Source organism: Schistocerca americana, chromosome 6 (genome assembly GCF_021461395.2).
Source record: "Schistocerca americana isolate TAMUIC-IGC-003095 chromosome 6, iqSchAmer2.1, whole genome shotgun sequence".
Lineage (NCBI taxonomy): Eukaryota > Metazoa > Arthropoda > Insecta > Orthoptera > Acrididae > Schistocerca > Schistocerca americana.
The window spans coordinates 372502928-372519218 of NC_060124.1; the positions used below are offsets into that span (position 1 = coordinate 372502928).

The window sequence follows — 16291 nt, forward strand, 5'->3', positions numbered from 1 at the left end:
CAACTGTCCACACACACACACACACACACACACACACACACACACACACACACACACAGCCTCAGCATGACTAAAAAAACCACCTGGATTGTAATGATTATACTGATATTTGTGCAGATGGGGCCAAGTACACAGGGGTATAATCCACTGACCACGTAGTGCAAATGTGTTAGCCAGCTGCCAATTCATGGCTGATATGTCTGTCGTACTTACTGTGTTGTTTGCATGTTTCATTGACATGATGATGTACTTCCACTGTATCCAAAGTAACTGTATATGCTAGCAGACTCAGGTCTGCCTGCACAGATCTGAATGTGGGAAATGAATTCACTTTCACTATCAGACAACTCTCATATGTTAAAAGCTACTGCAATCCAGTATTCTTCATTCTTTGTTGATTCCTGTTGCTATATAAGCCAGCAGCAATCTCTCCTCAACTAACTTCTATTGTGTTACTGGTTGACATGTAATTGGAATAGTAAATCATCTTATTTCCCATAGTCGTATACAACTCTAAAATGAATGTGTCGTCTTTTTATATTTTCTGTTTCTTCTTTTTTGTGATATTAAGTAGCTAAGCTTATGTTTAATTTACATTTTAATCTTGTTTCGACATCTGTATGATTCTATTTATGCGAAGATGGTTGTTCTTCACTAAGGAGAGGACCATGCCTACTCGTCATAAATTTCCTCCAAATTGATGGTTTATGCAGGGCTTGACCGGAAATAAAAGTGACAAGTGGAAGCTCCAATTGGCAAGTGGATAATTAGCATTTTTGGCATGGGTTTCAGGAGGCACAATGCATTTAGTTTACCTTCCAGGCAGGGAGAAATACAGAATTGTGTTTTGACAGTCATGGGATTGAGTCCCTATGTGGAAATTATTTTCAATTTTTACACTGCTAATGAATCAAAATTATGCTCAATGTGTTGTATTTGTTAACATTTTCATAAAAGGCAGGAAAAGGGCAAACAAAGGAAATTTGGGATTGCAAATATTTTCAATGTGCTCCACGAGTGAAATTCTTTATCGTCATAATGAATTTGACCAGAAGAGCGAAAAAGAAATCACATCCGGAGGAGAACGCCTCAAATTCTGTTCCACTGTACATCAACTACCTTCACCAATATTTTGGAAATGAAGCATTATGTATACTTATGCTGCCAAACTGTGTGATGAAAATTTACATTTTATGAATGTATACCATTTGTTTTTCTGTAGAATCTTTAAAACAACTGTACAATTGTAGAGATGTGAAGAAAATTATTGCTTTCCCAGCTTTTACATTGAATATCCATGAAACACATGTAACTCATCAACTGTAAAATAAGTTTCTTGTCTAACACTATTATGAGAAGGAAAGTTGTTACCATACAGCGGAGATGCCGAGTTGCAGCGAGCACAACAAAAAGATTTTCACACTTAACGCTTTTGGCCAATGGCCTTTGTCAACAACACACACACTGCAGTCTCAAGCAACTGACAGTGTGGTTTCAGTTGCCTGAGACTCCAGTCATGTGTGTTTGTGTTTGTTTGTGTGTGTGTGTGTGTGTGTGTGTGTGTGTGTGTGTGTGTGTGTGTGTTTTGTTGACAAAGGCCATTGGCCAAAAGCTTTAAGTGTGAAAATCTTTTTGTTGTGCCTATCTGCAACTCAGCATCTCCGCTATATGGTGAGTAGCAACTTTCTTCTCATAATTTTGTTACATTCCATTCTGGATTTGCCATTGTTTAAGTTTCTTATTTCATCTACAAAGTTCTTGTGTACACCTAATAATCCCTTCCCAGAAAATTATTTGCAATGCCATATTTTCAGTTGCATTTCCTTTTCCTGCTCTTCATAAAAAGCTAATAAATACAACGTACTGTGCATTATTTTGGTTTATTTGTGGTGAAAGTAATGTAAATATTCAAAATAAAGGAATGTCTCCACACAGCCTTGACCCCATGACCCATTAATTACCATTCTGCACCAACTGCTACCTGGAAACTAGGCTAAAATAAATAGCACATGCCTCATCTGACTTACACCAAAAATGCTGTTTTTTATAAACTCTTGACAATCTGAATCTCCCACTTCTGTCACTCATTTCTGGACAAGACCTGCATATACCACAAATATGGATGAAATCCTTGACTCATATGTGCAGTACACTAATAAGAGGTTGCCTTAACTGCCAGATTTCCTAAACTTGTTGCAACATCTGAATTATTCATAAATTAGGATTTAAACTACCATGATAACGTTGTATTTATCATGGTTGCACTATCCAAACTAATACGAAAAACATCACTGACTTGTTTAAGTGAGCATATGTTGTTTACTTCAAAATTAACATTGGGAACCAAGACAAGTCTTGGGCTTTCCTTAATGTTTGTAGAAGTTGTGTGGACTGCAGAAGACTTAATGTAAAAGGATTTAGATTATCGTTTGGTGGTATAGAGAGAGCCAAGTGGCCATCAGACAGCTTTGTGCTGTCAATATGAAAGGCTCCAATCTAGACAAAAATCTAATTGGGAGTATCCAAATCAGGAGCTAGCAAGCCTATACATACCACTCCCAGAAAATCCACCATCATATGTAGAACAATGGGCTAAATTGGAGGAAATGGTTAAACATCACAGCAATTTTCCCTCTAAGAACTAAGTGATCCGATACGAAACAAATTTAAACAAATCATCTGAACTGTCGGCATCTAGGTGAAAAGAAAAGAACTATGACACCAGATGTTAAAATCACAAGAAAAGGAACTTCTTTCATACTTCAGTGTACATGCTGAAGTTCAGCACTGCAAGAATATCCCTGAACTAATCAAAATACCAGACTGTCAACAAGGTGTGTGTAAGTTTTTTTTGTAGATGTTACGTATATATGCAGACTACAGAGACAAATGAAAATTTGTACCAAGGCTGAGATTCGAACCCAGTTCTCCTGTTCACTAAGCAGCTGGGCTAACCACTAGGCCATTATGGCACAGTGGCTTTGCACGAATGCACAGACTACCTTAGGATGCCTCCTTCCTCAGTCAGTACATCATATATGTTTAAGACTTTAAATGATCTCTAGAACCATATAGTTTCATTTGAGTTTTATAGACAGGTCCTCAAGAAGCTTGAAATATGTTCTATTACACAATGGGAACTACTATGAATCTATTTCAACAGCTCATTCAACAAAACTATGAGGTATGTGAAAATCTCAGGATTGTCCTGCACAAACTTATCAGCACAAATGGCTTATATGACTAAACATGTTACTGACAAAATGGTTAACTTCTTGTTTGGCAACAAGGTGCATATTTGAAGTACTTACATTTCATATGTAAGTGCAATATAAAATAACAGTACCATAGGTTAAAGATAACATAGCTACAACGGAAAACATGAAAATTGGCAGATCCAACATCAAATGCACCATTGGTTAACATGGAAAAAATAGTAGTATCATTGCATATAAAATCAGGCCAAAGTATGCACTTTTTCATGGTCTTACATAGAAATGGAAACTGATTCAATTACATCCACAGACTGTTTCCTGGATACTGTTCAAACAACAAGGCAGGGACCTTAAATGATCCTCAAATTCACAAGCACGTCAATGATACCAATTTCACTTAAGAATGTGCTTAGTTGCCTGTTTTAAAGCACTTCTTGGGAAATCATAAAGCACACAGTTAGGAAGAACTGACCTACAGGGTATTAAACTTTCAGAATATGGGAACTAGGATGAGTGTATACTTTCTTCACAGCCACTCACAAAGATTTTATGAAAACCTTTGATTTTCCATCAGGGTGTAAAAATGATGGAGAGAAGGCATAAAGATAGACGGTACATACACATGATGGCAGCCATCTGACAGACCCTGAAAGGCGACTCCTAGTAATCAGCAGATAAGAATAGGATTTCCCATGCAAAAATTGTGAACTTTGTGTTCTAGACAGACTTGATGGTTCATACAAGATATTCAGTTTGTAATGATTTGGCAATGCTTTTATATTTTTAGTAATGAGTTTTTTTCATTTATTTATGGGTTATCTATAATTACATATTTTCTTACAAATCAGAGCCAATCAAGTAAAACCACAGACACTTGGCATCAACATCATGAAGGTGTCCTGAAGCAACTTTAAAGCAACCTCCCACTCTTGTTCAAATTTAATCTGAGCACTTAACAGGTATGAGCTCATTGGTAATAACCTAGAAATGCTGCTCTCCGTATACAAAATTGACACATGAATGAACAGTAACGTGATCTGTCTTCTACTTGTGAGATATCGTAAAGTAGGATAAGTTTCCATAGAGTGACGAGAAATATAAGGCACTCTTGAACCATGTTTAAGTAATGCAAAATTTTGACCAATATAACCAAACCCGCTAACACATCCAGGAAGTATATTGTATCCTCTTCAATACCAAACTTGATTGCAATGGAGATTTAGACTCCACGTATGGTCTGTGCTCTATTTGTAAGAAGCATTTTAATCACAATTGTCACTCAGCATATTCGGGATCAGCAGATGTCTACAAGTTCTCAGCAGCTCAAACCTACCTTTTACTTGCTGTAATATGCATTCAAACAAATAAATATACTATTAGCCAACAGCAATTTATCTGAATAAAGATTCAACTGAAGGCAGAACATAATTTACCGAAATGTGCTCATCTCAACTATGTATTTAGTCAAAGAATGAGTGAGGCCGTGGGAAATGACCATTGAAAGGTGATAAATTGCACATGGCTTCAGGATGAAAATTAATTGACGAGACACTGAAATAACTTTATTATTCACTAAATAACAAGTTTACACATGTCCTCCAAGGGATCAGATGAAGTACAATGCCACAAATTATAAAAAACAACAGAACAAAAGAAATCCCAATAATCTCAAATACTCACAGTTATATTGATCTGTTAACATGGAACAATTTCTCAATTGGAGAAATAGATTTACACTGTCATGAAGAAGGGCTAAAAATGATATAAATAGAATATTATATCAAAGTGCACCAGCGGGCAACATTCTCCCCACAATTTATGTTCTAGTGTAAAAATGGTCATCACAGTGAAATAAGACAAAGGTGTACCACCTGAAATGTAACCATGAAAATTGCAGGCAGTAGCCTTGCAATAAAACATACTAATCTAGCTCCAGTGATCAGCAGAAGAATACTACTTGAATAGCATGCCTTGTCTCTTTCCACATGGATGACGTAACTAAAACTTAATTGTCCTGCTACTGGAGTGACCAGTCATTTATGGACACCAAAGCATACGTTCACACACACACACACACACACACACACACACACACACAGAGGCAGGCAGATTTAGTTATTTCCATTGAATGGGTTTATTTAGTATTGAAAAAAAGCTTTTCAGCTTATTAGGAGAATTTAATCAGATCACAGATACAGAGTACAAAAAAAAATTTATATCTTTCGCTAAATTCAGTACTCAATGAACAGAAAATTAATAATCTATGTACCCCAACAGTCGCTGCAGTAAAATAAAACAATACTTTTTTCAACTTTTCACTCTAGTACATTTTTGCACTGCATGCACTTCACAGTAACACTTTCTTCTGTGTATATTACAGACAGGTTTCTTGCACATTACAGAACAGAATCTTTATTTTCCGATCTTTGTTTCTCTTGCAATCTTGACATCATTGTGGCACTGGTAACTTGGAACACTGGGTCTGGATCACTGCTGCAGGAATTGCAATACCACAAGCTTTCAATGCATCTTGTACCTCTTTATGAAGACCATTTATATTTTTGGCTCTTTCTTCCATGTTGCTTTGCAGAGTACAAATGCCAGTTCAGTCGTGAAGAGTTTACGTCGGCTTCGGTTATTCTTCTGCCATTCAGGAAATCTTTGAGTGTACAGAATATATGCATTCAGTGCTGCAATATCTATCATTTCCATGAAGATTCTTAGTGGCCACCGCCTCATTCCTCAAACACAACTGTATTCTCTTGTCATTTTGTCCCCATTTTCTACAGCACCTTTGGTTTTGTTGTAGTGCAGTATGATTTCGGGTTTGTGTTCACTTTCTTCACCACTCACTTGTCTCTCATTATGCCGAGTAGAGAGTAGTATTACTGCATTTCCCTTCTTTGGAACATAGGAAACTAGGGTCAAGTCATTTGTGAAACCAAACATTGAAGAATGAACTTCTCTCTTTCTGTTTGACAAGAATTCCTTCGAAATCTCTTTCTTATTGGAACGCAAGGTACCAACCAATGCGTGTTTCATTTTAGTAGTTCAGCAGCCAGTGGAAAACTAGTGAAAAAATTATCAGTTGTTACACCATGACCATTATTCAGAAATGGTTCCATCAGATCCAAAACAACTGTCTGTCCTTAATTCACTTCCCGAGTATTGTCCACCATTCCTGTGTAAATTTGGATCCATTAGAAGAAATCTGTCTTCACATCAGCACAAACCCAAATTTTAATGCCATACTTGCCAGGCTTGCTTTTCATATAAACCCTGAAAGGGCAGTTTCCTCGGTACATTGCTAATTGTTCATCAATAGTCACGTATTCATAAGGATAGAAGTTCTTGCACAAGTTAGACTGAAATTTGTCGAACACTACCCTAATGGCTTGCAGCTTGTCCTTGGTTTCTTGAATTCTCTGTGCTCTTGTGTCTCTGGTGTCAAATCGCAAGAATTTCAGTATACACAAACATCGGTTTCCTGACATGGCAGCAGAAAAGAATGGTTGCCAAAAGGCAACATTAGCTCCCCACAGATCAGAAGCACTTGTGCGATGTCCATGAGTTCGACAAGCTCCTATTAGAATTACTAACACAGCGTACACTTCAGTTGCATTTATATATCTCCATGTCGTTTTGTTTGAAGAATGAGCTGCATTCCGCAAAGAAATTACTCGTTTGGCTTTCCCTGTGTTTCTTCTAGAATAATGCCCACGATTTCCAGTGAGATAAATAATAAAAATGACTGTTATTGTTTTGATAGTTTTTCCGTCATTCACTGGGCCAGGTGTTACATTCAAAATGTTGCAACGTCGACGCCACCCACCTTTTGGTGGTTTACTAAAAAATTGTAGTCCACTTCTAGAAACAAACAAATCTCCAGTGTCGTCGTCGTCTTTTAAACTACTACTACTACTACTACTACTACTACTACTACTATTTGTTCATGTGAATGTGTAGTGTCTTCTGATATTTCATCATCAGCTTCATCTGATACTATGATATGGTCTTTGTCAAGAGATTCCATATATTCATTCAGTTCATTATCATTGTTCCATTAATTTTCATCGCCACTGACATCAGAATTTTTTAGAATTTCCATGATCTCTTCACTAGAAAGTCCTTTGGACATCCTTACTTGCAGATGAAATACTCACTCGTATAATATCAGCTCAACAGTGATCATCAAATTCAACTCAACAATAGTAATCAGCAACAATAACAAACATTGGATCTATGGCAAAACTCAACAAAGAAGGTGAATAACATATATTTCCCAAAATCATCTTTTTCTACAAATAAGAAAATAAGACGTTTCATACCAAGTAGGGTAGTTTCACAGTCCCACCAATAAATGACCTGAATAACAATGATAAAGACAAAAAATTAGACAGTCGTGAGTGTGAATTCAACGTCAATCATTTTAGTACAAAGTCATGAAACCACAGGCATGTGGCCCTTCAGATAACATTATTATAGGGAAAAATTCAACCTGGGGTAGTCAGAATACCCCACTTGGTAATGCGAGGGTTAACAGAATTCATAAGACGATTGAACAGAGATCATGATTTAAACAGTTGCCACATTTCTAGTCTTCATATTGGAACACTTACATATAAAACTATGAAGCTTTGGCATTAGACCAAACATTAACTGTAATTGATATGTTAATGCAAATTCACATATTTCAATATTTATTAATAAAGAGCTTTATTTTATGAAATTTAGAGTAGGAAAGCTTTGCAATTCGTACAATTGTTAAATGAAAATATATTTCTATTTTCAGTTGAGCGTATTAAAAGAAATACTTTTGTTCAAGCATTTTTCTTTCATTGTAAATTATGTAAAGTATCAACTATAACAATGCTGTAAATGTGACGCTTTGCCAAGATTCTCTACAAGGGTTGATGTTAAACCTGAAAGGAGAATTGTTAAAGTACTAGTTTAGTAGTTAAAATAAGAACTGTTAAGTTACTGTTAGAGACATGTAATGAAGCTGAAAGTGGAAAACCTACTGATAAATGAACACTGTGAAATTTGTCTGTGAGAAGATTGCTTAAAAATTAAAATACTCATTATTATGTAAGAATGCAGAATAATATAAGAAGTCATCCAGGGACATATTCAGCAAACAAGAATGATTTAGCAGATCAATGAATGACTCCTACCACCTCCAATTCATGAAGTCAAAGTATGTTTTTCTGTCCCAGAAACATTTTATCATTTACAAGTATTTTTGTATAAAGAAGATATCATTGGAATTCATTAACTGAAACTTTTAATAAATTTATGTCTTCTTAGTGAGCAGGAACATGTGAAAATTTAATTGGATGGTTTCGATCAATCCATAGTGCCTTGGCTACAGGACACAGGGCCAAGTAGTGCAGCTCAGACTTCTGGATTCACTGGAGAACTGTACTGGATTTTTGGCATTCCTTTTGTACTGGTCTGAGAGAGGCACATTTTGTTACATTAGAGAACAGCTACATTTTATCTGCTTGTTTAGTTCTGATACTATCATGGAAACACAAGACAAATGGTGATAATGTGTTAAAATGCCATGGAATGAAAACTTCTCAATAATATCAAGGTTTGAACTTAACCTTAATTTTATTTCAAGAATATTACTATCCGTAATACATCACTTTATGCAGTCCAAGTCTGCACTGAATTCTGTGTCGACAACTTAGGTGAATGATCCTGAACATGTATATAGTAAATAAACTACTCAGAAAAAAAAGCTACGGCTCTTACTCCTACACTTTTCAGCTGACATTTTTGCCTTAAAATGCAACCCAAGTATATGTGGATGATCACACAACACACTAAGCAAACTAACAGTTGTCTGGGAAATGACATCTAATGTGAATATTATTATAGATCAGAATTTACATCTCGTACCTCAAATATTTCTGATTCATTATGGGAGTGGTAAGTAAGTTTCTTCTTTACATTAGTTTTTAATCAACAGAGATTTACAGTTTCTCTCCAATATCTTCCAGCAACCTGTTTCAGACTTTAGTTTGTTACTGAGACCCAGGGAGGTACACACAGCCTATATATAGGTTTTTATTTTTTACTTGAAAAAGAGCTGGAGCTCAAAAGCTAGTGAACAGTTTCCTGTTACATGTGTGCATGCAACACACATCAGTCCACTATACTTGAGTGGTTTCCTTTTCCGTATTTTAACTACATGAAACATTTTTAATTCTAATACAGCATTTTGGTTGTGAATTTCAGTTCATCCAAATTCATCATTATTAAAAATGAATGTCATTACAGAGTAATTGTATTAGTACATAGGTGTAAGAATTCAGACACCACATCTGTCTAATCGTGCCCTATCAATCCCTCTCTGCTTTTTCAGAAAGGAGCTAAAGTTCAAAAAGCTAATATTAGTTTTTCCTTCCTTCATTTGTGTGTATTGGCAGTCCTGAGAATGTTAACACCTGAAGATAATTACTGCCAATCATTTGGTCTCCTTTTAATTTTATGCTTTTCTCCAGTGACTTTTCCTTTTTACACAGAACTCATTTGTTTCTCTTTTATCACTGCAGTAGTTAGGGAGTAATATGTATTTACATCTCAAGGACGTAGAAAGCATTAAAAACTTGTTTTAAAGTAGCATATATTTATTTATATTTTGAGAGTGCAGTAATACTCCATATATACACATGACACTTTCTAACATGCATAGTATTAACAATACAAATAATAGGTAATTACAGGACAGATAATTCTTAAAAGAAATGAGAAGTAACCATGACATTGTTCAAATGGTGTTACTGTTGGACACCTAACTTTTTGAGCTTCTTGGTGCAAGTTAACATGAGACGTTCTACATCCTGCGCAAAATTGGCTTCGGCCTTGTCCTGAAAATTAAAAAAAATTCTTGAGACTTCAAAAGGAGGCCACAAGACAATATATAAGTGAAAAAAAGTATTTCAACTTGTTAATGTCATAAGGACCCACCAAGCTACAAGACAGGAAACTTCTGTGAAGGAACAAAACATTGAGTGAAAATGAGTTTTCTTATTTAACACTGAGAAATTAATTTTTTCTCCCTAAGTTCCATTTGAGTTACTGTCTTTTTAAATAAGGCATAAGAATGTAGGAAACACTTTTTGAAACAAAGATTTATACATTAGAGAATTTAGTTCATTCACTAGAGCAGCTCCCAGTCGCGCGTAAGTAGTAGTGCAGAATAAAAATAATTAAGATTAGTAACGCATTTAGAAGAAAAGGGTGGTGGGGGTGGTAGTTCTGGAGTGTTTGTAGTACAAAATATTGCCTAATAATTGTCCATTTGGATTCCTGCATGCAGTGCAACAGCTCTTCCATTCAGTAAGTAGTGAATTTTCTCAAACATATTTAAATTCCTTCCTGGATTTTCCATATGTGTAATATGTTATTGACTATAATAGATGGAAATTTTGTGTGTATGTTTGTGTTTGTTTGTGTGTCTATCGACCTGCCAGCGCTTTCGTCCGGTAAGTCACCTCATCTTTGTTTTTAAAAATAATATGTTATTGAGTTACACATACATTGTGAAAGTGTTCGGAAACACGAATAAAATTTTAACTCCAAGTTTGTCATCACCGACACAGTTTTTCCCTTGACTCTGAATAGAATGCAGCAACAAGTGGTGTATATTACTGACTTATGTTCATCTGTTTTCCAAAATGGAGCAATTTCTTTCAGTACGGATGAGCCAGGAATGTCTGATAACCAGTATGCTTGTTCCAGTTGGCACTTTACAATGGTTGTTTGGTCGGTTTGTTTAAAGGTGAGAGAAGGGACCAAACTATGAAGTTATCGGTCCCCTGTTCTTAATAAAACAAAGCCACAAGAGTGAGAATAAAACGGACGAAACATATAACACAAAACGGAAAGAAAGGAAAAGCCACAACAACAAAGGGACGGCAACAAACGCTAAAAGGAACAAAAGGGGACAAGAAAACAATGGAGAGACGCTAGAAACAGAAGAGAGTAAAACATTATAGCAGATTACAGTGACTGGCCAACCACGTGAATAAAAAGGGAAAGCCAACCACTATGCAACACATTAAAACCTCCACTCTAAAAGCACTAGGGTGGAGGACACAGAGGGACTAAAAGCACTAGGGTGGAGGACACAGAGGGCCAAAGGACATGCACTAAAACCTACATAGAAGTATAAAACCCACTCTCGCGGACAAAATGTAAAACTAAAGCTGCTGTGGAGGCACTGTCACCCAACACCGAAGGCAGGGTGCTCTGAAAGTTAGAAGAGTGCCGCAAAGTGACTAAAAGTGGGCAGTCCAGCAAGAGGTGGACGACTGTCATTTGGGAGCCACAATGACACTGAGGTGGGTCCTCATGATGGAGTAGGTAACCATGAGTTAGCCATCTCCCAAAGCCGGAAAACCCTGCAGTGTAAGACAGAACACAGGCCAGCTTCGGAGATGCCTATCTCCAGAAGCTGTTTCCGTGTCACCTGTTTGGTCAGCCTGCGGTAAGTTTGTTGTCAGAGATTCCGACGTGTCCTGGGGTCCACACAAACACCACAGAACAGCAGGACTGTCCCAAGGCATAGATGGACTCCTGAATGGACGCTACCAGAGGGTGGCGAGGGAAGCACTGGTAGATAGCTTGTAGGCTGCTCAATGAGTCAGTACACAGGAGAAATGACTTGCCAGGGCATGAGCTGATGTACTGAAGACCACGAGATATTGCCGCCAGCTCTGCAGCGAAAACACTGCACAAAAATGGCAAGGAGTGCTGCTCAGTATGTCCTCCATGAACATATGTGAAGCCTACGTGACCATCAGCCATTGAGTCATGCCGTCGGTGTAATCATCTTCAGAGCCCTGGAACATGTCAAGAATCAAGAGGAAGTGACAGCGGAGAGCGGCAGGGTTAATGGAGTCCTTAGGGCCATTCAAAAGGTCCAGACAAAGTTGCGGCCGAGGCATACACCATGGAGGCGTACGTGAACGGACCGCAAGTAGAGGTGGTGAAGGAAAGGACTCCAGTTTGTAGAGAAGGGACCGCATGCTAACCGCAATCATTAGCCCCGTTCTGGGCCAATGATGCGGGAGATGGACTGCCGCGGGCAGGAAAAGGAGACGGTAATTCGGATGCTCAGGGGAACTATGAATGTGTGCTGCATAACTGGCGAGCAGCTGCGCACGTCTGATCTGCAGTGGAGGGACACCAGCCTCCATCAGTACGCTGGTCACTGGACTCATCCTAAAAGCTCCTGTCACTGATGGAACTACACAGTGGTGCACAGGGTCGAGTAAATGCAGTGCTGCAGGTGCAGCCAAACCATAAACCACACTCCCATAGTCAGTTCAGGATTGGACAAGGGCTCTGTAGAGCTGCAGCAGCGTACAGTGGTCTGCACCCTAATTGGTGTCGCTCAAGCAATGGAGGACATTGAGGTGCTGCAAACACTGCTGAGAAAGATGAGGGAGCCAAGTCAATCGAGCATAGAAAACCAGTCCTAGGAATTGATATGTTTCCACTACAGTGAGTGGATCGCCATTAAGGTACAGTGCAGGTTCAGGATGAACAGTACGATATCGACAATAGTGCATGACATGACTTTGAGGCTGAAAACTGGAAGCTGTGGGCTAGAGCCACGAATGCGCCTTGTAAATGGCTCCTTGGAGGCGCCGCTCAGCAACAACAGTACTGGAACTGCAGTACAAGATGCAGAAGTCATCTACATACAGAGAAGGTGAGATAGAGGGTCCGACAGCTGCCGCTAGACCGTTAATGGCCACTAAAAATAGAGACTCAATACAGAGCCCTGTGGGTCTCCATTCTCCTGGATATGGATGGAACTATGGGAGGCACCAACTTGGTCACGGAAAGTATGGAGCAACAGGAAGTTTTGGATAAAAATCGGGAGTGGTCCCAGGAGACCTCACTCATACAATGTGGCAAGGATGTGATGTCGCCAAATCGTGTTGTATGCTTCACATAAGTCAAAAAAGACGGCAATAAGGTGTTGCCGTCTGAAAAGGCTGTTCGGATGCATACTTGATGGACACAAGATTATCAGCGGCAGAGCAAACCTGGCGGAGGTCGCCCTGACAGAGTCAGCACGCCACGTGACTTGAGGATCCAACCCAACAGCCGACATACGATATGTTACAGCAGCTTACGGAGAACGTTGGTGAGGCTGACAGGCTGCTAGCTATCCACATCAAGCGGGTTTTTACCAGGTTTGAGCACAACATTCACAAAAGCAAAACGAGGATAATGGAATGTAGTCAAATTAACTCAGGTGATGCTGAGGGAATTAGATTAGGAAATGAGACACTTAAAGTAGTAAAGGAGTTATGCTATTTGGGAAGCAAAATAACTGATTATGGTTGAAGCAGAGAGGATATAAAATGTAGACTGGCAATGGCAAGGAAAGCGTTTCTAAAGAAGAGGAATTTGTTAACGTCGAGTATAGACTTAAGTGTCAGCAAGTCGTTTCTGAAAGTATTTGTATGGAGTGCAGCCACGTATGGAAATGAAACGTGGATGTTAAATAGTTTGGACAAGAAGAGAATAGAAGCTTTTGAAATGTGGTGCTACAGAAGAATGCTGAAGATTAGATGGGTAGATCGCATAACTAATGAGGAGGTACTGAATAGAATTAGGGAGAAGAGGAGTTTGTGGCACAACTTGACTACAAGAAGGGATCGGTTGGTAGGACATGTTCTGAGGCATCAAGGGATCACCAATTTAGTATTGGAAGGCAGTGTGGAGGGTAAAAATCGTAGAGGGAGACCAAGAGATGAATACACTAAGCAGATTCAAAAGGATGTAGGTTGCAGTAGGTACTGGGAGATGAAAAAGCTTGCACAGGATAGAGTAGCATGGAGGGCTGCATCAAACCAGTCTCAGGACTGAAGACCACCACAACCACAACAACAACAACAACAACAACAACAACAACAACGAGCACCAGAATGACGGTGCTCCCCCACCATTGTGATGGAAACACGCCATCGCACCAGAGCCGGTTGAAGATGACGAGAAGATGTCTCTTGTAGTCAGATGAGAGATGTTTAATGATCTGGCTGTGGATGCTATCAGGCCCAGGAGCTGTGTCAGGGCAATGTGCAAGGGCACTGAGGAGCTCCCACTCTGTAAATGTGGCGTTACAGGATTCACTGCAGCGTGTAGCGAATGAGAGGACGTTCCCTTCCAGCCGCCATTTGAGTGTGTGAAACGCTGGGGGGATAATTCTCTGACGCAGAGGCTCAAGCAAAGTGCTCGGCAATTGCATTTGTGTCGGTACACAACTCGCCATTTATGGTAACACCAGGAACAGCTGTTGGGGCCTGATACCCAAGAAGACGTTTGATCTTTGCCCAGACTTGGGAAGGTGACAGGTGGCATCCAATGGTGGAGATGTATCTCTCCCAACACTCCTCTTTCCATTGTTGATAAGGTAGCGAACACGGGCACGGAGCCGTTTAAAGCCTATGAGGTGCTCCAGGAAAGGGTGGCACTGTAGGGCTTGCCGACACTATAATTGCTTCAGCAACTTCTGGTGACCACCAAGGGACTGCCTTACACCTCTGGCACCGTAAAGAGCAAGGGATCACGTTTTCTGCCTCAGAAACAATTGTACTAGTCACCTGCTCAACCATCACATCAGTGTTACCGTGTGGGGGAGATTCAGTGGTGACAGCAGCGGTGAAAGTTCTTAGCCCGCCTTGTTCAAAGCCCATCTGGGCAGGCTTCCGTGTGCCTGACACTGGGGCAGTGACACGAAGATGGGGAAGTAGTCACTACCACACAGGCTGACATGTGCTCTCCAGTGGATAGATGAGAAAGTCCTGGACTGCAAATTGATAAATCAATGCCCAAGTAACTACCATGAGCCACAATGAAGTGTGTGGCGGCCCCATTATTAAAGAGGCAGAGGTTGAATTGTGACAAAGTTTCGACATCGCTGCCTCGGCCAGTAAGCATGGGACCACCCCACGAGGGGTTGTGGGCATTAATCTCTCCCAGAACTAGGAAAAGTTTAGGGAGCTAATCGATCAGTGCAGCTAATACATTCAGGGGTACTGCACCATCAAGAGGAAGATATACACTGCAGACAGTTATTTCCTGTATCGTCCTTATTCTGACAGCCACAGCTTCAAGAGGGGTTTGAGGGCACATGTTCACTACAGACCAAGTTTACATAAATGCACACTCCACCTGACACACTATTATAGTCGTTACAGTTCCTGTATTATACCTTATAGCCATGGAGGGAAGGGGGTTTGCATTGCTGGGAACAAGGTTTCCTGGAGGGCAATGCAGAAAGCAGGTGTAAAGCTTAACAGCTGCCATAGCTCAGCCAGGTGGTGGAAAAAACCGCCGCAATTCCACTGGAGGATGACATCGTGAGACTGGGAAGGCATGGAACATTGAATGAGGCAGTTTACGCCTGAGAGTCACCTGCTGCCACTGATTTATTGCCTGAGCAATCTATGTCCATTGTGTCTGGGGGTCTGGCAAGATCTAGGCCCTCACCAGACACCAAAATAATCATCCCATCCCCAGCCGCAGAGCTTGTAGGCAGTGGTGGTATGAGTGCCACCGCAATTTCCTTGGTCTTAGGGGGTTTTCTCTTTTGATTTCTCTCATTGCTCCTTGGGTTTCCCTGGCTGGGAGGACTTCACTGATCCAGTCTCCGGGACTGAGGATGAGCATGAAGCCCTACGACCAGCTGCTTTTGGGCTCTTCAGACACTGGCAGGTGTCACCTTTCCCCCTAGCAGAAACTTGGAAAGCGAGTGACCTAATAGACCCCTTCCTAGGGAGAGGAGCCGAAGAAGCCTTACACTTCTCTGGCTTAGAAATGTGGACTGAAATCCCCGATGGTTGGGGAGGGTGTGTTGCTCGCGAAGTAGGTGGTGCAGGAGCAATAGGGAGGGAAGTGCCCCCCACCATCAAGTGGGCAGGTGTAGTCTTCTGGCTCTGAGAGGTGACCTGGATTGGCGGAGTTGATGGTGCCAGAACTGTTGTAGCGGCGGCGTAAGACGATGTCATACATACAGGATGCAGTCGCTCAAATTTTCTCTTAGC

The 16291-nt window shown here is 40.1% G+C and overlaps 1 protein-coding gene across 3 annotated transcripts in view; it reads right to left on the bottom strand.

Moving 5' to 3' along the window:
- Positions 1-9835: 9835 nt before the first annotated feature.
- LOC124619719 (baculoviral IAP repeat-containing protein 5.2-B-like) overlaps positions 9836-16291 on the bottom strand; it is a 49517-nt gene continuing 43061 nt past the window's right edge. For all 3 annotated transcript variants that reach the window (XM_047146281.1, XM_047146282.1, XM_047146280.1), the window contains exon 5: positions 9836-10093. In XM_047146281.1, coding sequence (XP_047002237.1) covers positions 10004-10093 — 90 coding nt within the window. In that variant the 3' untranslated portion in view covers positions 9836-10003. The remainder of the gene's footprint in view (positions 10094-16291) is intronic.